The sequence below is a fragment of the Vicugna pacos genome, chromosome 11 (assembly GCF_048564905.1).
Source record: "Vicugna pacos chromosome 11, VicPac4, whole genome shotgun sequence".
Taxonomy (NCBI): Eukaryota; Metazoa; Chordata; class Mammalia; order Artiodactyla; family Camelidae; genus Vicugna; species Vicugna pacos.
The window spans coordinates 84015860-84040803 of record NC_132997.1 but is presented as its reverse complement, the minus strand read 5'-3'; the positions used below and the strand labels follow the sequence as shown (position 1 = coordinate 84040803).

Here is a 24944-nt window from a genome sequence, read left to right as displayed (position 1 = left end):
GCAGAATGTGGTGCTTTTAAAATAAATTGTGATCAGAGAGTGGACAATCTTCCTCTCAAAAGGTGAAGCTTAATAGTGACTGAACACAGTGACTTACTTCTAGCTAATAAATATGTTGAAAATTATGGTGTTTATTGTCTGAGATTAGGTCATAAAAGGCAGCCCCACTTTGCTCTCAGATACTTGCTTTGGGGAGAACACTCAAACATCCCCAGGTAAAGGTCCATGTGGCAAGGAACGGTGGCCTTTTGCCAACATCCATGTGAGTGACCCATCTTCAGAGTGAAAACCTCCACCCCAGCCAAGCCTTCAGATGACAGCAACCCTGACTAATGTCTTGGCTGCAACTTCATGAGAGACCTGAAGCCGGAACCACTCAGCTAAGCTGCTCCTGAATTTGTGACCCACAGAAATGATGAGACGATAAAGCTTGTTGTTTTAACCTGCTAAGTTTTGCGGGTAATTGTTATTTAGCAGGAGGCCACTATATATCATTTCCTTTTGTAGAAACTTTGTTGTATTAAGAGAAATTTGAAAACCATTGTCCTAAAACATGGCAGAAAGACAAAATGTATATACTTTTCCAAGTCTTTCACAAATAAGATTTTAAATTCACTAGCAAAGATCTAGGGGAAAAATGATCAATTCACAATTCTTTAAAATCTTCTCTGCTTCTCTGGGTTGAAAATTATCACCCTTGCTACATGAATATGAAAATGACAATCTATATGCCTGCTCTTTCCCATTATTTCATTAAGCTCCCCAGGGCATAAGTAAAACCAATACTTTTAAACCAAATGGCAATACACAGTACAAAAAAAAAAAAAAAAAAGGTCATCTACTCACAGTTATTCTGTCTTTAGTTTAATGGGGAAATTATAAAACAAAAACCTTGGCACAGAAATGTAGTTTAGTACTTTTCAAACTTTAGCTTGAATTGAATGGTCCTTTTTGGGGCACTTCCCAAAGAAAACTCAATATTTAATAATCCTGAACAAAATCTGAACTTTATCTCATTCCTTCAGTTACTTTATTCTACATATTACCATTATCCTTTGGCTAATGAGTTAGTTCTTCAAAGTGGGGTTTCTTTAGAAAAGGAAATATATTTATTTTGATCCAAATAATTAACAAGCCCTTTAAGTATTTAAAAAGATAGAAACTTGTCTGCATAAAAGAGGCACTGAACATTTACTCTCTCAAGATGAATTTTCTAGTTAATCTCCTTTCCACTGGAAAAAGTTTCTTTAAGGGTTTATTTAAAAGATAGCTTTATATTTAAGCTACACTTAAGTTCCTCAAAGCTTGCACTGCTTTTATAACTTGTACTTGCTTTTATCCAGGCCACTGGTACAGGAGAATTACTCGAGAGTGGAATTCCCCTTTGGCTTTGGACTCAACCTCTGTGATTAAATTCACAAGGGTACAACAAAAATGATTTATCAGGGTCACCTCAGGCAGTTCTATGTCTTGGTGCTTATTTTAGTACCTAAGTTGGAAATCTAATATAGCTCTAACCTGGGCATCATGTGTCTATGTATGCTGAACTCGGCCTTAAGGGGCCCATGATCTTCATTATAATATAAAGTTATGAATTCATTCTGCATCTTAAATCAAGCTGTTCTCTTATTTTCCATCCCTTATCTGTGACCTTTACAATCCCACTAAAGGTTTATAAGAAACTAACAAATCACTTGAATATGATTTACAAAGTCTGGATGTTACTGCGCAGACAGAATTTTCAGCTTAAGTTTAGAATCCATGTCTAATCTAGTTTGGTGTGTATGCATATATGTGTACCTACATTAGGTGTATGTAACATTAAACTGCCAAATCACAGACATCCTCACAAACCTCAAGTCCTCCTATGCTGCTCTGAGTGTCAAGAAACCTAAAGGAAGAAGAAAATATGTGCATGGGGTGTATCTAATTCATTTCTTGGTTCCTAACACTTCACTCACACCTTTCTTTTCTTCACAGATATTAAGTCTGAATTGGTTCTTGATTTCAGTAGCATCTTTTGTCCTCCTTTAATGAAACATTACACTCAGAAATCACTCGAGAAAATTTACACCACCAAGACAACACGAGTCTGTTATTAAAGCCTTGCAAATTAAATTTACAAATCAGGTGCTTATTTTACCTCTGTAAGACAGGAGGCAATTAGTCACTCTTCCTCACCCCTCTTCTAACCTGGGAGTAGTTTAAGATACCTCCTACCTCAATATATCAAGGTTTACAAAGAGGAAGAAAAATTATAGCCTTTAATTATTTTGACTCACCGGGCTTTGCAAGATCTGAGTAACTCGTTTCCTCTGCTCCATCATATTGAAGTCTTGTCGTAGGTCAGGAGACATGTTCCTCTCCCTAATGTATTCTGGGTCATTTTCATTGATGCGGTCAAAATACCTCTCTTTGTGAGGCATGCTGGGAGGAGGAGGAGTAGTAACCACGTCTTGGCTGGCATCTGAACTCATGCTTCAAGCCTGCTGATTCCCCTTGTTATCTGCATTAATAAACACAAAATAAGACATTCTTAAAAAATTCACTATTAAATTCAAATTTTACATGGTCTAGTACAACTTTTTTTTTTTGCCCTCAGAGTAGCAGTGGCAACTTTCTCTAAAAGGCAGTTTCTCAAAAAATATTAGAATAATTTTTTATTAAGGTAAAAATACCTTAGATTATAATGCTAAGTTGGAAATTGGTATTTTCAGAGCTAGTGGAAACTTGTGGTTCAATTATAATAATGTTATCAACTGCTGAATGAACTTTTTAAAAAAGCAATGATCAAAATATCCAAAAGTAAAAGGTCACACCTACGATGGCAAAATTTCACAATTAGGTGATTACCATTAGAGGAGCTTCTCTTTTCTCTCTTACTTATGCTTTTGTTAGATTAAACTTTGGCCATAGTTAATGACCACTATATTTTACAGTGAATGTAATTTACTAACATACGACAGAAACACAACTTTAAATTTTTCAAATGATGCCATAACTTCCTGGGGAAAATAGAGGAATTATTAAGACTGCCAGACTATATAACTTTGGCAGATAGTGCTTCAAATCCAAGTAAGAAACAATAAAAAGCTATTCAGAATAGCCTTTTCACTTAAAGGAATAGCTGATTCACTTAATTATTACTGACACTTAGGATAATCCCTGATTTTATGCCAGGGAAACAAATTCATTTGGGCTTTTCTATAGCTGAGCACCTAACCATCAACCAATGATAGCTAGATCAACAGGACAGTCATTTAACATTCACACCCCACCCACAGTGTGTGCCGGCTAGTGTTAAAAAGTGATGAAGTCATCTAACCCAGTGCTTCTCAAATTGTCAGTGGTAAAGAACATTCTCCAATTTGCTGTGGACCAATATTTTTTGTAAAACACAAAATAATGTCTTAGATGTCATGGCAATGTCACACTGCAAGAAGCTTCTAAACACTTAATATACTCTGCAGACTGATCCCGGACCACACTTAGAATGTCGCTGACCTAGCAGAGAGGAACTGTCACTGCACACTAAAGGAGTGCTTCCTCCAACTTTCAGAAGTGATGTGGCGTAAGCCTAAAATAAATCAAGAGAACAGGGCACCAATGCTTAGCATTTCCCTTCACTTGGTTGTTCTTTTGAAATGAATATAGAAAATACAAAAATGTGCAACAAGGAAGAAAAGGAAACAAATTTTTAAAAAGAAATTGTAAAGATGGTTTTGCTTTAACACAATTTTCACTACAGGTGGTGACAAATACAATCTGTTGAATATAAATGATTGGGTAACAGAAAAAAACATTCTGACTACAAAATGGTATTTATTCATCAACTGATTATTTGCCTGGTGGGAAGAATTACTTCATAATAAGGAAAGTTAAATGTAAAACATTCCAAGTATTTTTTTTTCTATTTATGTAGAAAACTAAGGAGAGAGAAATTTCTGTCAACCTGAAACTGCAGATTCTTCAACAGCTTGAGTCCCTCCCGGCAGAACACTTTTCTAAATAGATCCAGAAGGGAAAAAGCAAAGGCCACCTTCTTAGGGATCTGAATCCCTAATAAAGACCAGAGACATCTGGTCTCATCTTTTAAACACAGTGACAACCAGTGAGGTTACTGGATTTGTCTCTAAAAAGTTTTCTCTGGTAGAGTTCATCTCTAAAGCTGCCTTGACCCAACTTAGTCTCAGGAAACTCATTATAAAACATAAAACTTATTGAATTAATTCTTGTCCTGGAAATGTAAACTTTTTCTGTTAAAAATACTGTATAGCACAGGGAAGTATACACAAGATCTTACGGCAGCTCACAGAGAAAAAAGTGTGGCAATGAACACATATATATTCATGTATAACTGAAAAATTGTTCTCTACACTGGAATTTGACACAACATTGTAAAATGATTATAAATCAATAAAAATGTTAAAAAATATTTTTTTCAAATTATGTTACAACTGTTCTCTTCTACTTGCCAATGCCAATCTCATATACAACATTTTATAAGCTACCTAAATTATTTTAGTGTACTACCTCCCCAAATTCATGAAATATGGTTAAAAACATTTTATATCATATTGTTCGAATGAAATTTTGATTTTATGACTAGAAAGCAACTATCAGTGATAGAAATATAAAAATGAGCTTTTCTATAATTGAATCTTCCAAATCTGAATTCATTACATTCAAATAAAGAATGAATATCTGATCATTATAGGTGTCTCTCTTCTTTATATAACATCCACTACTAATGGAAATATTGGCCATATTATATTCTTCAAAAATTAGATTTTGCTACACTGTTACTAGCTTGGCTTACTAACCTATTGTATTTATCATCATCTTGCTATTATCCAAAAATGTGGTGCACAGAGCACTAAATGTAAGAAACTTCTTTTTTCATCTCCATCTGGGTTATCAGCAGTTTCAAAATCTAACCAATCTGGAACCTAAACTTTCTTAGAAGCTGTTTACAAGTCCCTTTGAACTCCTTAAAATAGTTTATTACTAACAGATAAAATTCAAAGAGAATTAAAGTGTTTTAAAAAGCAAATAGACTCACATGTATTAGTAAATGTCATGCTGACTTGGCCAAGTATAGACTAAGTGGGCACTTAATAAATGGGCATCAATTAACAAAAATCAATTCTATTTTAAGTTTACCACACTAGGTCATTGGTTTCTTAAGTCATTTTTAAAAGACAGTCCACAAATGTTGCCTTTAGTTGGATGTAACCTGTTCCTCAATCCCCAAAGCATTATTTGGTATTATTTTTGCAACTACATAATGAGATAGAGGTTAATAATAATCTGGTTCAATGGATTAAACATCCTGCCAAAAATTGCACTGTTTATGTCACAGGCAATATTCAAAGCCACAATTTCTGTCTCCTAGTCCACTTTACAACAACACATACTATTTCACATCGTAAAACATAAGAGGGATACAAAATTTTTAGACTTTTTGCCTACATTCTGTCCTGAATATTAAGCAATTGGGAGTTTATAGACTCTGTCAAAAATGAGGAAATGACACCAAAAAGGGGAAATAAGATTAGAAATGACTCAAAACATTCTCACTTTTTAAAAACTTCAAAAGCTCATTATTTAGTATGACTTGGTAATGTAAGAAATTTCGAAGTTTTATGTACTTGGAATAAGACTTGGGAATATATATTAAAGATATAGAAATAAAGAATACGAATAATAGCTTGTCATTTAGGTGCTCTTCTATACATAGATGCTCAAGAATAAAAGTTTTACACAGATTTTAAACCAATAAGCCACAACTGATTATCTGCAATTTTGCAGACCAACCGACTGAACTGTTACTGCCAAGCCTGCAAAACACTTAGGATCCACAAGATTATCTGAACATAAACAGAATTCAGAAAAAATATGAGACGCTTTCAGCATTATTTACAACAGCCAAGACATGGAAACAACCTAAGTGCCCATCCACAGATGTCTGGATAAAGAAAATGTGACACACACACACACACACACACACACACACACACACAGAGGAATACTATTCAGCCATAAGTAACGGAAATTCTCTCCCATTTGCAACAACATGGATGGACCTTGACAGCATTATGTTGAGTGAAGTAAGTCAGACAGACACAGACAAACACTGTATGATTTCACTCATATATAGAATCTAAAAACAACAAACTCATAGAAATAGAGAGTAGAATGGTGGTTGTCAGGGGCTGAGGGGTGGGAGAAATGGTGAGATGTAGGTCAAAGGGTACAAACTTTCAGTTATAAGATGAGTAAGTTCTGGGGATCTAAGGTACAGCATGGTGACCACAGTTAACAATACCATATGATACAGCTGAAAGCTGCTATGAGAATAGAGCTTTAATGTTCTCACCACCACCACAACAAAATCAGTATGTGAAGTAAAGGTTGTGTTAACTAACCTTATTGTGGTAATTATTTTACTGTACATGTATCCAACCATCACATTATACACCTTAAACATATACAATGTTATATCACTTATACCTTAATTATATAGTTACTAATAGGACACCTAACACCAAATACCTTTCTGGAAGCTTATGATACCAAATAGAATATACTAAATAATTTTTACTGAACCTAATAAATTTGCTTATACAATATAAAAATAAGTGACTTCTATGCTTATAGAAAATTCCTAAATTAGTCTGAAATGATAAAAAGGTCCCTCCCCCTACCACCCAAAGTACTCACAGTAAAATAACTTCCTGTAGATAAATACATGTTAGAGGTCTTCCTTCCTTCAAAAAATATTTATTGAGCATCTCCCATATGCCAGGCCCTGTACTAGAGGTTTGGATGAGATGTTGAATCAAATCCTTCTGGGAACTCCTAGCACAGTTGTTCAGAGGTTCCCATAACCCAGTGAAGAGGATTCTACCCATCACAAGGGGAAGCTTCCTCGAGAACGTAACATTTTCTCACACTAAAGAAGGTACAGGCCAGGGAAACAGCAACGTGCCAGTTAGCACTGGAATAAACAGCACATCTTATAGGAACAATGTTGCTCAAAAATTTGGTGTTAAAAGTCAGTCCTGCAGGTAACTTGCATTATTTTTATAAAGAAAAGGTCTATGAGTTTTAAAGAAACAGGTGAATTTCATGCTTGCTTAAAAGGCAATGCAAGCTCCCTAACAGAGCTATAAGGCAAGCAAAGTAGTTATTTCCTCCCATTTCTCAGCAGGTTATACAATATCAACTGTCTGAAAAATTGGGTTTTCAAAGTGAAACTTTAAAGAAGTATTAGTAACCGTTACTTTTTAACAAATATACTTTATTCTTCTTCACTAAAAAGTTGACCCAGAGGTTTTCTCACAGTATTTTGTATGAAGTTCAACAGTTTTAATGAGACTAAGAAATCAAGCCTGTGTTACCTACTACTGTTAAAACATTCTTTTCTGGAGCTGGGGAATAAAGTAGTCTAAGAAAAAGAGCAATAAGAATAATAGGCCCCTAAAGATAGCAGCTAAGTAGACTTCTTTAAATAAAAGTTTTCTCCTCAAGCTAGTTTCAGGAGTTAAGATTTTAGGTCCTTGAGCTTGAGTAAATTCAAGGAAAACCAACAACTCATTAGCAGTATATGCAAAATGGCCCCAGGTTTATTAATCTGAAGCTGATTTTCTCAAATTGTTTTTCAAGATCCCGAGTCAGAATGTCACAGAAAATGCATGTGAGTTCATTTAAAACAGATGTGAAAACCTTTCCACATCTTTGCAGCAGTCTTGTCTGACCAGAGCCCATATTCCATCCTATCAAGAGTTATTGTTCTTAAATTTCATCTTTTAATTTGATCTGATTATGTCTGACTTTCTTAAAATCTTAAATGGCTTCCTGTCATCCATGAAATAAAACTCCATTACTCACCTGTTTATCTTACCATCATCATCTAAATGTTTCTTTCACAGAAAATACAATTGCTTTATCTATAATAGAAATATCCAAGCCTAAACTTTCACAAATATAAAGAAAATCCTAGTAAAACCTACCAAACTATCCTTACAATACTCCACTATAAATTCTTTTGCTTTTCTTCAAAATTACTGTATATATCTAGAAATTCTAGTGATTCTCCAGAAGCTTAAAAAGAGTCTTTAATATGGCCTTTCCAAGAAAACTTTTTCAAAAAATGGTTATGAAATTGTACATCCATAGGCAAAGGAAAAAGAAAAAAGAGAACCTCAATCTGTTTCACACCTTATTAAAAAATTAACTCACTTCTAAGTATACACCCAAAAGAATTGAAAACAGGTATTCAAATAAAAACTTGTACATAACAGTTCATAGCTGCACTATTCAGAATAGCTAAAAGGCAGACACACAACCCAAATGTTCTTCAACTGATGAGTGGGTAAACACTAAGTGTGGTGTTATCCACAGAATGGAATGGTATTCATCCATAAAAGAAATGAAGTACTGATACATCTACAACATGAATGAACCTCAAAAACATTAGCTGAGTGAAAGAAACCAGACACAAAAAGCCATCTACTGTATGATTTCATTTATATGAAATATCCAGAATAGGCAAATCCATGAGACAAAAAGCAGACTGATGGTTGTCAGGGGCTAGGGTTGGGGGGAGGAATGCAGAGTGACTACTTAATGGGTACTGGGTTTCTGTTTGAGATGATGAAAAAGCTCTGGATCTAGATAATGGTGATGGCTGTACAGCATTATGAATGTACTTAATACCACTGAACTATACACTTTAAAATGGTAAATTTTATATGTATTTTACTATGATAAAAATTAACTCAAAATAGACCAAATTAACTCAAAATAGAAATTATAAAATTTTAGAAAAAAATAGAAAATCTTCAGGATCTAGGCTCAGGCAGTGCTCATAGATTTGACACCAAAACATGAGCCATAAGAGGAAAAATTGATAAATCGAACTTCATCAAAATTTTAAATGTGTATCTGAAGACAAGTACAGACCACAAGAAAATATTTGCAAACCACACATCTGACAAAGGACTAGCATGCATAATATACAACTCTCAAAACTCAACAGTAAAAAACAAACAAAAACTCAGCTAGAAAATGGGCAAAAGACATGAACATCCATTCCACTGAAAAGGATCCATGATAGAAAAACACATGAAAAGACGTTTAACATCATTAGTCAATGGAAACACAAATTAAAATCATGAATTATTACACTGGGTCCCAGAATGACTAAAGCAACAACAAAAAATAATGATAATCTCCAATGCTGGAGAGGCTGCAGAGAAACTGGATCCTTCATATATTGCTAGTGGGAATATAAAATGGTCCAGCAACTCTAGCAGTTTGGCATTTTCTTAAAAAAACTGAATATGCAACTACTACATGACCCAGCAATTGCTCTTCTGGTCATTTAACCCAGAAAAACAAAACATGTTCATACAATCCATATACAAGTGTTCATAGTAGCTTTATTTATAACAGACTAGAAATAATCTAGATGTCCTTCAACAGGTGAATGATGAAACAAACTATGGCTTTTCCATACTATGGAATATTACAAATATAATAAAATGGAATGAATTACTGATACACACTATTGTAAATAAATTGCCAATCCAAAAGGTTACATACAGCATGATTCCATTTATACAATATCCTTCATATGCAAAATTACAGAAGTGGGGAATAGATTAGTGGTTGCCAGGAGTTGGGAAGGAGTATGCTCCAGAGAGAGGGAGGGGGATACAGCAGGGAGGGAGGCAGGTATGGTTATAAGAGGGGTCTTTGTGGTATGGAACCCTTCTATATCTTGACTATGGTGGTGGATACACGAACATACACATGTGAAAAAATTGCACAGACTGGGAATATCTGAATAAGCAGTGGATTACAGCAATGTCAATATCCTGATTGTGATATTACAGTATGGTTTTATAAGATGTTACCACTAGGGGAAAGTGGATGACGGGAACACAGGATCTCTCTGTATTAATTCTTATAATCGCATGCAAATCTACAATTATCTTAAATTTTAAAACATTAATTTTTAAAGGGCCATTCCACAGTAATGGAAGAAGTCAAGCTGCTAGTTTCTATTTCACGTAAGAATGTGATCAACTCTACAGCAAGAATAAAGCTTACATTGTGGCTATTTTAAAATATTTTCTGCACCAGAAGATATTTTAAAGCAGTTCTGTCAATATAACTAAATTGCATTTGAATAAAAATGCATACATCCTAGTAGCATCAACTGGTTATTGCAAAATAGTTCTCACGACAATTAGTCTAGAACAACTTCTGGAACTTAGAATCTGGTTACGTAACAGTTTACTCAAGTAAGAACAGTTAAAATATAAAGTCCCTAGGAGACAAAATAAAATATTTTTAAAGAGCATTTAATGGATACTGTTCAGATTTCAGTACCAGTCTTTATAAGCCAGGGGACACAGCAAGTGGAAATATTAACTCAATTGTTGGCTTTGTTAAGGAACTTTAAAAAAATCTTGTTGTGGTGAGATCAATTTAAAAATGATTATTTTCTATAAGAAATTTTCACTTAGTTAAATATAGTTAAAATGTTCTAGGAGCTTTATCTGATTATCAGACTAAAAACCTTTTAGTTATATGCTAAAAATGTCCTTGAATGTAATCCTTTCAACAAGAATGCAGAATGGTGCAGAGTACTGGACTGAGGATAAAGAAACCAGGACTCAAGTCTCAGCATTTCCCCCAAGTGCTATGTGACCTTAGAGGAGCTATGGAACATTCATTCAGTAAGTGTCTGAGCATCTACTATCCACCAAGGTCCTAGCATGTGGAGATAAAACAGCAAATATGACATAGTTCTTCCTGAGGTTTGCAGTCTAGTGAGGAAAACAAAGAAGTAAATAAGCAATTACATCATAAAGTTACCATGATCAACTGTGAAAATAAAGGGCCATCTCAAAAGACCCTTCAGATTTTCCTAGTTCTACATCGCATGATCCTGCTGGTATCCCCTGATCTAGTACCATAATGAGGCAGATAAGGAATCTTGATATAATTTGGTAATCATAATAGCAAGAGGTTTTCCAACAATAACTAGGTATTCCTTACGTTAGTGATGGGTCATCACAGCATTTAAAAACAACTATCAGTTACTAAGCTCTTACTATGTGCTAGCTACTGGACTTTAAATACCACCTATGAGGTAAATATTATCTCCATTTTACAGATGAGGAAATAAAGTCACTGAGAAGTAACTTGTTTCAGGTCCAAGAGTTAGCAAGTGGTGGACCAGGGATTTCAATCTAGTCTGTTGGTCTCTAAAGCCCATGGTCTTAATCACAACCCAGACTCAGGCAAGGGTAGCTAGAAGTTTCTTTTCAAACGCCAATTCCAGCTACTGGGTGGTACTGATGGGTTGGAAAGGTTCTACAGACGCTCAAGAAGAAAAAGTACCAGAATTTGCCGGGGCTTGGAAGGGAGTCAGGCATCTTTATATATTGCCCCCTAAGGAAGGGTGTTTTAAGGAAATTAAGTGGTAGATTCTAGTTCCTCTTAACCTTGAACAACTAATCCTAAGCCTAAATATTTCTGCTTCCAAGGCTCTTCTTTAAAATTAACCAACCCTATTTTTAATACTGCATATACCCAGTCATGCTTTCTAGTACTTCAGAGCAATATAAACATCAGTGCAAACCAGTATGAATTCCACTGGGGTAAAAAATTAGACTTCTTACAGTGTTCTTTGAATTGAAAATGATGCAGAAAACAAATTTTTTAAAAAGTAATGTTATAAACTTGTTAACACTGCAGGTTTTCCTCTGGCCATGCAGATTGGAAAGAAGATACCAAGCATAAACAAAATTCTAGCTTTAAAAATCTTATCCAAATATTTATGCAGTAACTATCCAATATGTACATTTAAAGAACATCAGGTTCAAGATACAATTAGATGAAACACTCAAGAATGACGGCTTTTGAACTTTTTAAAAATGACAATCCCTAATAAGAAATACATTTAATACTGGAATCACATACAAACACATGAGCTATAAAACTGAAATAAATTCAGGACGTGTTTCTTTCCCTTACTGTAACGGTACATTCTGATACTTTCTATTTTAATCTATTCATTAAAAAAAATGCTGGTCAAGTTGATTCATGATCTACCAATAAGTTGTGATCTACAGTTTGAAAAACAGTGCCGTAGGAACTCTAAGTCCACGGTCAGATGGGAAGTAGACAGTATGTGCCAGGGTGGGGAGTGAATATGTGCTGGAGAGACGGAAGGCAGTAAGAAATGATTCCTTAATTTTTTTTTTAAAGAAATGTTTATAGTAGGTTATAGCAATAAGATTCTAGTATTTTGTAGGGTAACTAAATTCTTCTCAATTAGAAAGTACCATGTGTATTACTCATTGCCAGTTTTTTTCATTTTTCTTGACTCGTATCTGCTTCTAGTTCAATTTTTGAGATTTTGTTGCTTATGTTTGTAGTCCCCACAATGGCAGAGAACTCCACAGTGGAGGCTGAACTGAGTTATTTTACTGTATCACAACTCCTTCCAAATCAATCTGGTTTGTATTATTTCTAGGCTGGGAATGGTAAAAACAATCTTATGAAAAGTTATTACTTATAAAAAGTCTTTCCAAACTTGAAATTCTTAGCAGTTTTAACAGCTTTCTCTAGAACACAGCAAAAATATGGCTGTACTTTCAAGTACCAGGCCTATTGTTTCATATTTAAAATAATCATCAAAGATACACCAAGACTTCAAAGCAGTAAATTTGGTTAAAAACAGTAACAATAAATACTGGTTTTTTGAGTTAGTTTTTTTTTTAATGAAAGTTACTATAAAATTGTGAAGGTATTTAAAATTCTAGAAAACAACTTGGACTCTGCATATACTACCACAAGCCACATCCTCAGATTGATCAGTGAAATTTTATTCATTTTAAATTGTAAAAGACATGAACTACTTTCAACTGCTAGCCAAGATCTTACATACAACTGACATGGAAATTAACAGATCTGGAAAACTGAACTAGTACACAGAAGTCAAGAAAAAAATGTTAAAACTGGCATTGAGTGGCACTGAGTAATAGAGATGGCACTTTCTAAGTGTCCAAATAGAAGAAGATTTAATTACCCAACAAAGCACTAGGATTTTATTGCTATAATGGCTATTGATTCTGAGAGCTCTCTTGGAATATTTCAGACTAGATTCAAGGATCACATTTACAGATGAGAGAAAATTATACTCAAAAGTGTTGAGTGATTTTTCTAAAGCTATAATGCTCAAGTATCAAATAGTGTTATGAAATAATAATGACACTTATTAGCATTACCATGTCATTCACAGATTGCCTGAAGATCAAAATTTACTCCTCCAACTATTTAGTTACTCCTCCAACTTATATTTATAAGGAAAAAAAAAACAAGGCCCACCATATACAGCTTGCACAGTTATTTTATAAATACTATTGAGTGAGAGGAATAGGCTCAGACTGAGAGGAAAGGTTAAAAATTCTAGTGCTTATCAATGAGCTTAATGTTACAACTGTCTGTCCAGGATGCACAGAAAAATAGATGTACAAATGAGGTAGTTGTATAGTGGTGATCTGCTTGACTTAAATATCCAAGAAACACATTTTAAGTAACTAGATTTTTTGAGATTAAGAAGTATCCACTAACATATCACCAGTAAATCAAGGATCTACCTTTCCACATTCACTCCAGATCTCTTGTTTTCTCGATTAGATAACTAATGAAAAAGGTCTTCATACAGAGATATGCCCAAGATCATATACCTAACATCAACAGAGCAATCTAAGTTCTTCTAGTGCAAGGCTCTTTCTGCAACACAATACTGCTGCCTCATAATCTGTCACCCTATATACTTGGTCTTCCTTTCTATCAGTACTTAGCAAACCAGATAAATAAGATACATAAGGACAAGGAGTATTAGGAGATGCGCAGACCAAGAAGTGTAATGCGGTAGGCAAAGATGAATAATATAAAGTATGGAGTATTCCACACAATTTTGAGTTCCAAAGAAAGAGGAACTACATGCAAACAAATACTGTGTGAAATCACTTATATGTGGAATCTTAAAAAAAAAATTCAAATGAATGTATATGCAAACAACAGACTCACAGATACAGAAAAACTCGTGGTTACTAATGGGGAGATGGAAGGGGAGAGGGGAAAACTAGGGGTGTGGGATTAAGAGATACAAACTACTATGTATAAAATAGACAAGCAACAAGAACACATTGTATAGCACAGGAAATTATAGCCATTATCTTATAAAAACTCTTAATGGAGTATAATCTGTAAAAATACGGAATCACTATGCTATATATCTGAAATTAATATAATTTCTGTAAATCAACTATACTTCAATTTAAAACACTGATCTTAAAGTCAAGGAAAAAATGTCAACAATAACAAAATAAAACTAATAACAGTAACAACAACCTTTTATGTTTCTAAGGGTCCTGTACTTAATGGAAGTTAGTAGCTGGTTAAGCGTGCATTCAAAAAACAGATAAAAGAAAAGTGTCAATTGGAAGGCACAGCTTTGAGAGTATTTTGGTTTTGAACTTTGTTTTATAAATAAAAGTAGTACTGCTAATTAAGATAAACTATTTTAGCAAACATGAAAAATACACCCTGCGCTGATACAAATGGGACATAGTAGTAGCTACATGTAATCATAAATACACGTTATTCAAAATATAAATGCAGACCAATAACTACAAAATTTCAAGTAGGTGCTTACTAGGTCACATTCAGCAGGGTGATCCAGAGTAAAGGCATTCACTACTGGACAAAGCGGAGGATGAATCTAACCTCATTCTCACTAAAGTATCAATACTTGATGAAGAATATTGTATTGATCATCATTACCTGCTGCAAGAACAGTGAGCTGTACTTATGTATTTGAAGAGTAAGGGGTGAGGAGAAGAGAGGCAGTCACTTGCTTAGGCACTGGTAGTAGTAGTAGAAATAATATTTATCGGTAAGTTGAAAAAATTTACCAATTACAATGGCCATGCAGGGGTCAGAGTTACAAAATTGAAAACATGCATAAAAAAGTTCTGAAGAAGTGTATTTTCTTGAAGTTCAAACTCACTTTCTAGACTTAGCTCAAATTGTTTTCAACATGAACCATTTAGAAAAACAAATATAAACCTGATTTTAAATAAATATATAGTCTTGTAAAATGATGAGTAAAACAATTAACCATAGAGAGGTACTCCCTCAAGTACCTCACAGAATCCAAAAAACACACGGCCTTAGTGCCTTTACCCTCCTTTCTACAAAATATGATGAACATTCTGTACGTGTTCCCTCAGTCATCATTTGTCTTAACATGGAGTGTATATGGAAATGGTTGGGGAAAAAAACCAAAGGGTGGAATTTTTTTTGCCCTAAGAACAAACTGACAGAGACTAGTGGATTGATTACTCAAATGTGCTTCTCAGACATTTAGTTTCTGTTATTAAGTCCCTTGGTATCAGTGAAAATTTTAAAACTGAGATCCAGGAAACTATCCAGAACTTGACAGCTCATGATAAATTAGAGGTTTTAAAAAGTGGAATCACTGGAGATTACGATTTTTAAGGAAAGATTCATTGCCCTCGATTTCTGGAGATACCTTAAATCTTTGGCTCTCTACTATTTAGTAGTCCTTCTGGAAAAAAAAAAAAGCTAATTTTTTTTTTAAAAAAGAAGTATCAACTCTCACATACTTCATGAACTAAAGTCTATTTAATTATTTGTGCAGCACTGAACCTGAAAAATTTAAAGTCCTTGCTTTTGACATTTTGAGAGCAATGTTTGAGGAAAATTCACTCTTACCTATTATTGCACATCTACTCTGAAGCCTCAGGAAACTTTTTCCAAAGTGAGAACACAAGTAATACAGAAAACTTAACCCCTAAATTCCAATCTACCTGTTTTTCAAGGATTTTGATCTAAAAAAATTCTAGTTCCTTATTCTGAAGAAATGCAAATGATTCTACAAAAGCTCATTATTAAAAATGAGTTGAGTTTGCAAAATAAAACATTTACCCTAAAGGCTAGTCTATGAAACTGATTTATTACTGTGGATGGTACTTCTAATGGTCTACTCCTAATGTGGTCATTTACCAGTGAGGACAGGAGGGAGGCTGGCACAAAAAAATATGAGGCAAAATTCTTTATTTTAAAAATTGGAGGAAAATACACCAAATAAAAAATGTTAAAGAACACAAGGTATGAATAAGTCCCAAGAGTTCATTTTGATCTATTATTTCAGGTATTCCAGCTGAAGATTTCTGGCTTTTATGGCTATAACTTATAAAATACAGCTGTAAAAATCAATCCAAAAACTCAAGGTAACTCAATACATCGTTACTGCAAAGAAGTCTGATTTGAAGGAGTTCCTACCTTTAGATTTTGGCTAGTACAGAGGATTTCAAGATCATTACAATCTCATCTGTTTTCTTTCTATGGAAAGTCTAATACTGAGCCATGAAAATGCAATTTATTAAGCACAGGTAATAGTACTTGAAAATCATTTTCAGAAATACTTGGTCATAAACTGCCATTTAGAACTCTGATAATGGTTTTAAGTAGAAGTCCAGGAAAAGAGATGTTTATCAACCTTGAAAATCTGTTTTTGTAATAAAAAAATTTTTTGTGAAACTAGCTTTTCCAAATGAATTATCCTTTAAATCTAAAGTGTGATATTCAATACTGTAAATAGTGTCCCCTAAAATTCATGTTATTACATCAGAATGTGACTTATTTGAAAATAGGGTCTAAATTTGTAATCAAATTAAGATGAAGTCACACTGGATTACAGCCGGCCCTAAATCCAAAGACCCACGTCTTTATAAGAGAAGAGTAAAAGAGATGTGAATACAGAAAAACACAGGGGGAAAGCCATGAGATGATGAAGGTGCAGGCTGAACTGATGCAGCTTTAAGCCCAGGAACACCAAGGATGGCTAGCAACTACCAGAAGCCAGAAGAGAGGCACAAAAGAGATTTTCCCTCAGAGCCGCCAGCAGAAACCAACCCTGTTAACAATCCTGATTTTGGACTTCTGGACTCAAGAACTGTATGAGAATAAATTTCTGTTGTTTTCAGCCACTCATTTTGTGGCACTTTGTTATGGTAGTCCTAGGAAACTAAAATACATATTATTCCAATGGAATCTCCATCTTAACAATATCTATTTTCAGAGGCATTTTACCATCAAAACAGTGTGGATAGCACACCTTTGCAAAAAATAAAAGTCAGCTCTTCAGGAATAACAGATCAAAATAGCAGCCTGAACGACATTTGATACACCATTTGATATGCAATGGCATGAATTTTGCAAACTATTATAATGTTAGACCAAGAAACAATGTTTCCAAGAAAATCTGAAGCAAGAAAATATGAGTGTTCTTGTCATAACAGATTCTGAACAGAAATTTCTTTGTTAAAACTCCATGAAGATTCACAATGAATCTACAACCACAAAATAGGACACAGTGGGCTCTGTTGGCTCCATCACAGCTGAAACATTGTTAAAGCAGTTATCAAATTATAAAATATTCCAGTCTGATGACATGTCTTTTCATTTAAGCAAGGGTAGATTTTAAAAGCCACTTGCTTAGTTTATCAGGTTTTTTGCCATGTGTATATACGAGCTGCATTTCTGCCCTTTCCCCCACATTAGGGACCATTAAACCATAACCTGCAGACTTGGCATCATGCCAGGCTCTGGGCCCGTAGGATTATGAGAAACCTTAAGAAACTAGTTTAGCAGCTCAGCATCAAGTTAGTCTTGCTGCTGCTGCTCCCATTCTGATGTTTGACTTTCACTTTAGCAATACTTTTATCTGATTGTTAATAATCAAACTCTTAATCTCACAGCCACTCCACTCACTCTAAAGCAGCCTAAAGCCCTTTGTTTTTCTATCAGATAACTCCAAATAATTTCAAAATTGAAGATCTATGCCCAAACTCTCTTTCCCATGTCTTGGTTTTAGACCCTTCTATCAATTTCTACTTCTCCCTGAAGCCACCCGACAGGTCACACCTTGGCTTATACTAGGGGATTACTGATGCCATGCTGATCTCTCTGGTGTTAATTTCCCCACCTAGATTTCTGCCAATTCTCACCCTTTGCCAAAACACCGTGTCCCTATGCTCTGCCTACAGGCCAGGGTTTGAAACCTACTGTCCAACCTCCCTTATCCCAACATTCCATATACCTGAGCTCTTTCCTATTGCCTGTTGCTAATAATCTGCCCTGTCCTCAAGGGTCTTGCTGGATTCCAAATCTTTGTCAGGCATGTTTCAGCCACTCCAATTCTGTTACTGACACCATCCTTGTTGGTAATTTAGCTTTAGTGGTTTTTCATTAAACACATTACACCAGAATTTTTAAAAACACAATTTTTAATGAAAATGTTTTTATGGGGAGAGAGATGTAATGGCCAATAGTCAGCATCTCCTGAGCATCTACAATTATTTAACATTGTTTTTAGAAGGTACCCTATTTCAACTCCTTTAATCCTCATAATAACCTCAGAGAGGCAGATGCTCTTATCATACTCATTTTACAGACAAGGAAACAACATATAGAAGTTACCTGTCCAAGGTCACACACCAATATCTGGGTGGCTGATATATAAATTCAAGAAGACTGGCTTCAGAACCTGTGTTCTTAACCACTACACTATATTGTATCTCTGCCTTCTACTACCCCATCGCCCCCAATGCCCCATGATGTTTTCAAATTCTGAGTCATTTCAAATTTACGCCTGTTAAGATCTTTTGGTAAACATTTCCAACTTATTCCCTACCCAGCCCCAAATCTAGGTTCTATGTGAACTCTTTGACAAAATATGTTTTCATAGATTATATTTTCTTACAGTGAAGTTTAATATAAAAGCATGAAGTACAAGGTGTGACACTCAGGAGTTTGATTATTAAATCAATAATAAATAAGTAAAACCCTCTGGTCTTTCACCAAATCTAATCTTCTACAAAGTATAATCTAAACTATAACTATAACTGTGAGCTTTAGTAACAAGTGAGGGGAGTCCTCTGGACCCTAATATCTAGATTATATGTGCCCCACTGTTTCATCTAGAACTGTGTTGGACATTTGCTGCCATATAGGCTTGTCGATTTACAGAGGTCTAGGCTCTAACAGAGTATAAAATAAGGTTTAGCCTTGAAAAATAAGTCTAGTCAATATGAATAAGAACCTTGAAAATATATGCACACATTTTGATATTTTATGACGATTAATTCACATAAGAGAAAAGAGGTTGAGATTCTTTTTTGACATGAACAGTGAAAAGAATGGAGATGATGGGAAGATAAATTGACACAACTCAAGTCTCTAATCCACAGCTTGAAACTGGAGTCTTAATAAAAAGTAAAAAAATCTGAAAGAAGACCTAAAAAGACTAATGTCAAATTCAGGGGATAAGAGAAAGTGTTAAACTCATCATTTAATTTACAGAGGAAAGTTTATAAAAAACAACAGGCTGAAGAATACCTTTGTAAGAACAGAGAAATAAAGCACTTCTAAATCCAAATAACAGTGCTTCCAAGAAATAAATACTGTCTTCCCTAATATTATCTAATTAGAATCAAAAGAGTAATATCTTCAAAATTTAAAGGTCTTAGAATAGGTCTTAAGAACAGAATGTAAGATTTTATTATATCTAATCCTATCCCCTCATTTTTCCATATGAATAAACAGGTCCCAGAGAGAATGTGACTTGTCCAAGTCCCTCAAATTACCTTACTCAGCCAAGACTTTTCACATTATCTAGAGCAGCATATGATACACAGAATGCAGACCGTATGATCTATCAACGTAAGAGAAGACTTAAAAGATGAACTACATTAAAAATTGCTTTAACTAAATGTTTTGGCAATAAACTTATTTCAAAAGCTACTGTACATTAAACAAAATGTTAACTTTCAAGAAAAAGAAAAATCACCTAATGCCTCAAGCACCAGTTTTTTGATTTTTAAGGAGTTCGTAGGTATGCCTTCAGAGTTCAAAATGCACAAAACAGTTTTGGTGTGTGTTTTCATTAGGATTTAGAGTCATTTTTACCATTTTAAAATAATGAGAATGCTTCTCTCTCAAGCTTTCATGGTAATTCACTAGACAGAGTCAACTTTATGACTTAGCTTTTTGCACCCACTCACACATGCCTGAAGGGTCCACTTAAATTGCTTGCTATATTTTAAACTCAGGCTTGGAGTAGGATTCTTGTTTTTCTGAGGCTCACAAAGACTAGACTCACAGCTTGGTTCTACAGTGCCTATTTAGCTGGACTTAAAGCCTACATCAAGTACTTTATTGTCAAATAAAAAGCAATCATCATGGAGTTTAGTAACTTAAGTAGCTCTCCAGAATTTGGTAAATATTCTGTGTCTACTTTTGATCTCTACTGTCAAGAAAGGGTACAACAGAGTTGTAAAGAGCTGGATGTAAAGTGTTACTTTAAACATCTAAAAGGTAATATGGATACTACAGTCCTTCCGGTTCATGGTTACAAGTGAGAAGCACAAAGCTACCTACCATTATTTTCCAAGCACACCGTTTCTTAGTTATTCCCTCCAGTTAAAAAAAAAAAAGCAAACGAACAAACAAAAAATTCTGGAGACCCATTTTAAGGGAAAAAAACTATCAGGAATCAGGCTGGCAGTTTCTAAAATTCAGGATCTGAAAATAGGATGGAAAAGGCTTTAAGTATCCCCCACAGACTTTGAGGACAGTGATAGCTCTCCCAAACAAAAGCCACTTTCCTGACTGATGCTTTGCTCCCCTTATTTCTCACACTTGGACTGTTTCCCTTGCTCATCTCCATCCATTCAAATCTTAATCCACACTTTGAGGTCTTATTCAAAAGCCAACTCCTTACATGATGGTTTCCCAACCTCCTCCGCCAGAACTAGCACTTTTTCCCCTTTAGTGTTCCTAAAGCACTTTGTCGCACTCTGTGTTGCTTTTGAACTATTCGAGTATGTCTGTCTGCCCCAGTAACTGGGTCAACATCTTTTTCTTTTCTTTACTGTCCACTTACAGTTACTTAGTAAGAGTTTATTAAACTGAGGTGAGTAGGGCTATTGACTCATCATATCCCACTGAGTAAAACTAGGGCAGAGACTCTAGAGCAATTCTTGAAAACTGGGCTAATCATGGTGTGATCAGAACGGCCAAGTACCCAAGATGGTTGAGGTAGTGAATATTGTGACCTGTGTATGAAATATCTTAAGCAGACTTAAAAGAAATCACAAAAAAAGTATGAAGGCATAAAAAGAGCAATTTAAAAAAATCTATGCCTACCACTGTATTCTACTGTATCTAATGCTACAAACTGTCATCTTAAAGTAACCAAAATCAAAACCCTACTTATCCAGTCAATCAGTAATCACTAATTCAGTTGTTAGGTAAAGTGTATAAAGAGATAGAAAGCACAGTTCTAGGTCCTGCCCTTAATAACTTTCCAGTTTAATTACAGAGAACTAAAATTCTCTGCTAAAATTCTTTACTGTCTACAAGGGAAGATAACTGACAGTAGAAGTCAGTTTATGACAAATGCCAAATGAAAGATAAATATAAGATATCCAAGAGTTGTTGAGGATTGCTGATAAACAGAATTCTGGATTAAAATATTAAAAGAAGAAAGATTTCAATGAAGAGGTTAAGGTCTGAATTTTATGATGTATAAAATGAAGTGGTTTGAACTAGATGATCTCTGGGCTTGCCTTCCAAATCTGAAAATTTTATTGCAGTCTTACCACATAATTATAACAGTGACTTGATATTAATTAACCACTCTTTGAATGGAGTTTTCTTCTTAATCATTATGAAAGTAACAGCTTTCAAAAAGCTGTCAGTCCCCAAGTAAGCAGTATCATCATTTTAATTATAACTATCCAAAACTGAATGGGATTTATCTCCCAAGAGGTTTAATATTTTGGAAGAGAACATGAGTTGGAGGCTTCTTTTCTTCATGCAAGTTTCTTGCTGTGGTTTCCAAAATTCAAAACAGGCTTTTAAATGGACATTTTTCATACCCAAAAGATGTATTTGAAATCATTTAATTTATTCTAGTCTCTCTGTGGACAGGAAGTGAATAGAATAAACCTGCAAAAGTTCAGCTCCATTATTAAAGCACTTTTTTCTTCTTTGTTCCTTTTAACTGTCATGGCTTTTGTATCCAGCAGTTACTGATGGTCAAATGTATTCTGAAGCCCAGCCAAAGTTTTTTTTTTTTTTAGGGCAACACTCAAAACAAAGCAAATATTGGCTTAGTTATGACACTTGTTGTTCTAATACATTAATAGCCTATTGTCCACTGTGGTTGTCTCAACAAGATAATACATTGAAAAACATCATTTCCTGATAGGAAGTGAATTCCCACTGTGTGTCACAGGCCCCCAGCCAAAAGCTGGGCTCTCAAGGAGAAAAAGCAGTCCCTTCTGGGATTGCATACATAACAGACCAGAGTAATGATCAGACTTCTTCTCTCTCTTGTTTAAAATGGCTTTCTCCTTCAGCTCAAATTACAATCTATTTGACTGATTTTGCTGTCCTAAGACTGTTTTTCTAAAATGATTTCAAATGTTTTAGACAAAGTTTGTTCAACATCCTGTAGGCAGTAGTATCCTGTATATTTTTAACTATGGACAATTTCCTTTGTCATAAATGCCACAACGGATAAGGTAACTTAACAAAGATGATATTGGGATGTGTCACCAAGACATAGGGTGGTCATTTTCAAGGTTAGTTTCATATAAGCAATTGTTTAAGCCACTATAATGTATGAGGTCCAATAATTTCAACAGTAGGCAAAAATTGGGGCTGAATTAATCCAAGCACCACAAGTTTGTTTAGAATTTGACTAGTGAGAAACTTGATGTCACTGGGATATCCACACATGGAAGAAGTAACTGTCACTGCCCTAACAAGACATTAATATTCCTTTCTAAACACTGAAAGTATACTTTTTTCCCACTTATTTTCACATGCAAACCGCCCCCCACCCAAACCCCAGGCCAAGAAAATGTCTTTTTATCTCCCTGTTGTAATTATACAAATCAAATGATGAAGTTCTTACTCCATTTTGCTTTCAGGACAGCTGTCATTTGACAGAATTATAAGAACAAAGTTGTGAAACAGGTAATGCTAAACATCCTCTTGTGATGCAGCAAAAATTCCTGCTTCTGTTACTTTATAACTTTGCTGTGTAACTTGGTAACTTTGCTGGCAGGGTGGTAGTGTACAGCTCACCTCTAAGGCTGCTTCCTAGGCATCAAATCTGAAAACTTTAGCTATGTCAAGCAATGTCAATTTTAGCATTCAATCAAACAAGGAGATGTATTAGAGGACTAGAAAGTGAAAACAATTTAAACAAGGGGACGGAAGCCAAGTTTCAAAGCCTTTAGAATTAACTCTGAATGGTCGGATTCATTGAAAATTACAAGGATCCATTTTAAAAACAAACATCACCCCACTCAGAATCTTTTCCTCAAGTATTCAAGCTTGATAAAAGGATTTGCTTTTCTTCTGGAGTGGGTTTTATATTTTTGAAAGTGATTTTTTACAAAAGGAGACTTTATGTAAAATGCAGTATAATATTCAACTTCTCTTTCTTTACATTCTTAAACTCTCAAATAGCTTAGGCCATATGGCAGGTCAAATAAATTACAGACCACGTAATATCGACAAAAGATGTTTTTAATTTAAATAACAGACACTTCATATAATTTGGGTTATATAGCTTAAGCTGATATTCAAAAAAATACTATATTACAGTTGGAAGGGGCATTAAAACTTATCTATTTCAACCTCTCATTTTATAGATAGTGAAAATGAGGATCAAGGAAGTTAAGTGACCCACCCCACAATCTCACACTCCAGTTACTAGACTTTGATCCTAATGTTATTTCATTAAGCTGCTGAAAAATGACTCCAAGGGCACTCATGAATGGCTGGGACAGCGGGGCCTACTTTCGGTGTTCCAGCCAGAGGAAGAGAAGTTAGTGAGGGGTTTGTCCACTTCCATACTGCACCATCACCCCTTTCTGATAGCATCTGGGTTCTGGATTCGGTCCCAAAATGGAGGTAGGAGAGAGAACTGATAACCTAAATGTTCTCTTTCTCTCTGAAAGGAGAACTTGGAAAAAATCCAGATATCTATCAAAAGATGATTAAATTACAGTATATCCATCCATATACTGACGTACCATACCATCATTAAAAAGAATGAGGTTGATACATAATGGTATGTGTAGTATAATTTAATTTGGATTTTTTAAAAAGATGTCCACTCATATTCATAGAAAAATTCTGGAAAAATAGAGAAGAAACTTCCCACTAGGAAGCAGGACTCAGAGATTAGAGTAAGAGACATTTTGTTGTATGCCCTCTATATTGTTTCTTTTTTACCATGTGCATTTTTTAAGTTATAAAATTAATACTTTTTAGAAGTACATTAAAGCAGAGAAGGGAACTTCTTTAGACCCCTGGGAAAGCTCTGATAAGGAACACAAAGATGGGGTCTATCAAGGGTAATTTGATACTTTACACCTTATCTACATCTAATCTATGTGACACATAATTTAATTCTCTAGAAAAGACTTCCTAACCCTTTTCATGTCAGTTTGCATATTAGTTTTCACTAATTCAGTGTGCATAAATAAGATAAAATTTGTACAGCATATTGGAGTAAAGAGGAGGGGTTTGGGGAGGGGCAACTATATAATAGGGCTAAGTGAAAAAAAAATCACTCCACTTTCTCTATATTACATAATTATTACAAGAAAAATAAGAAAAGGTATAAATTGGAGATATTTACTGACTTTCTCAATAAGTTCCAAATAAAATCTATTTAGAAAACCTAATTTCAATATTTAACAACAAACTAGTTGGTGCAAGCTTTGCTCTGGAGCAACTATAAA

At 34.6% G+C, this 24944-nt stretch overlaps 1 protein-coding gene across 15 annotated transcripts in view; it reads right to left on the bottom strand.

The window, feature by feature from the left end:
• Positions 1 to 24944, bottom strand: part of ADD3 (adducin 3) — a 115131-nt gene that overhangs the window by 25241 nt on the left and 64946 nt on the right. For all 15 annotated transcript variants that reach the window (XM_031682639.2, XM_031682643.2, XM_031682636.2 and 12 more), the window contains one exon: positions 2283 to 2506. In XM_031682639.2, the coding sequence (XP_031538499.2) occupies positions 2283 to 2477 (195 nt within the window). In that variant the 5' untranslated portion in view covers positions 2478 to 2506. The remainder of the gene's footprint in view (positions 1 to 2282; positions 2507 to 24944) is intronic.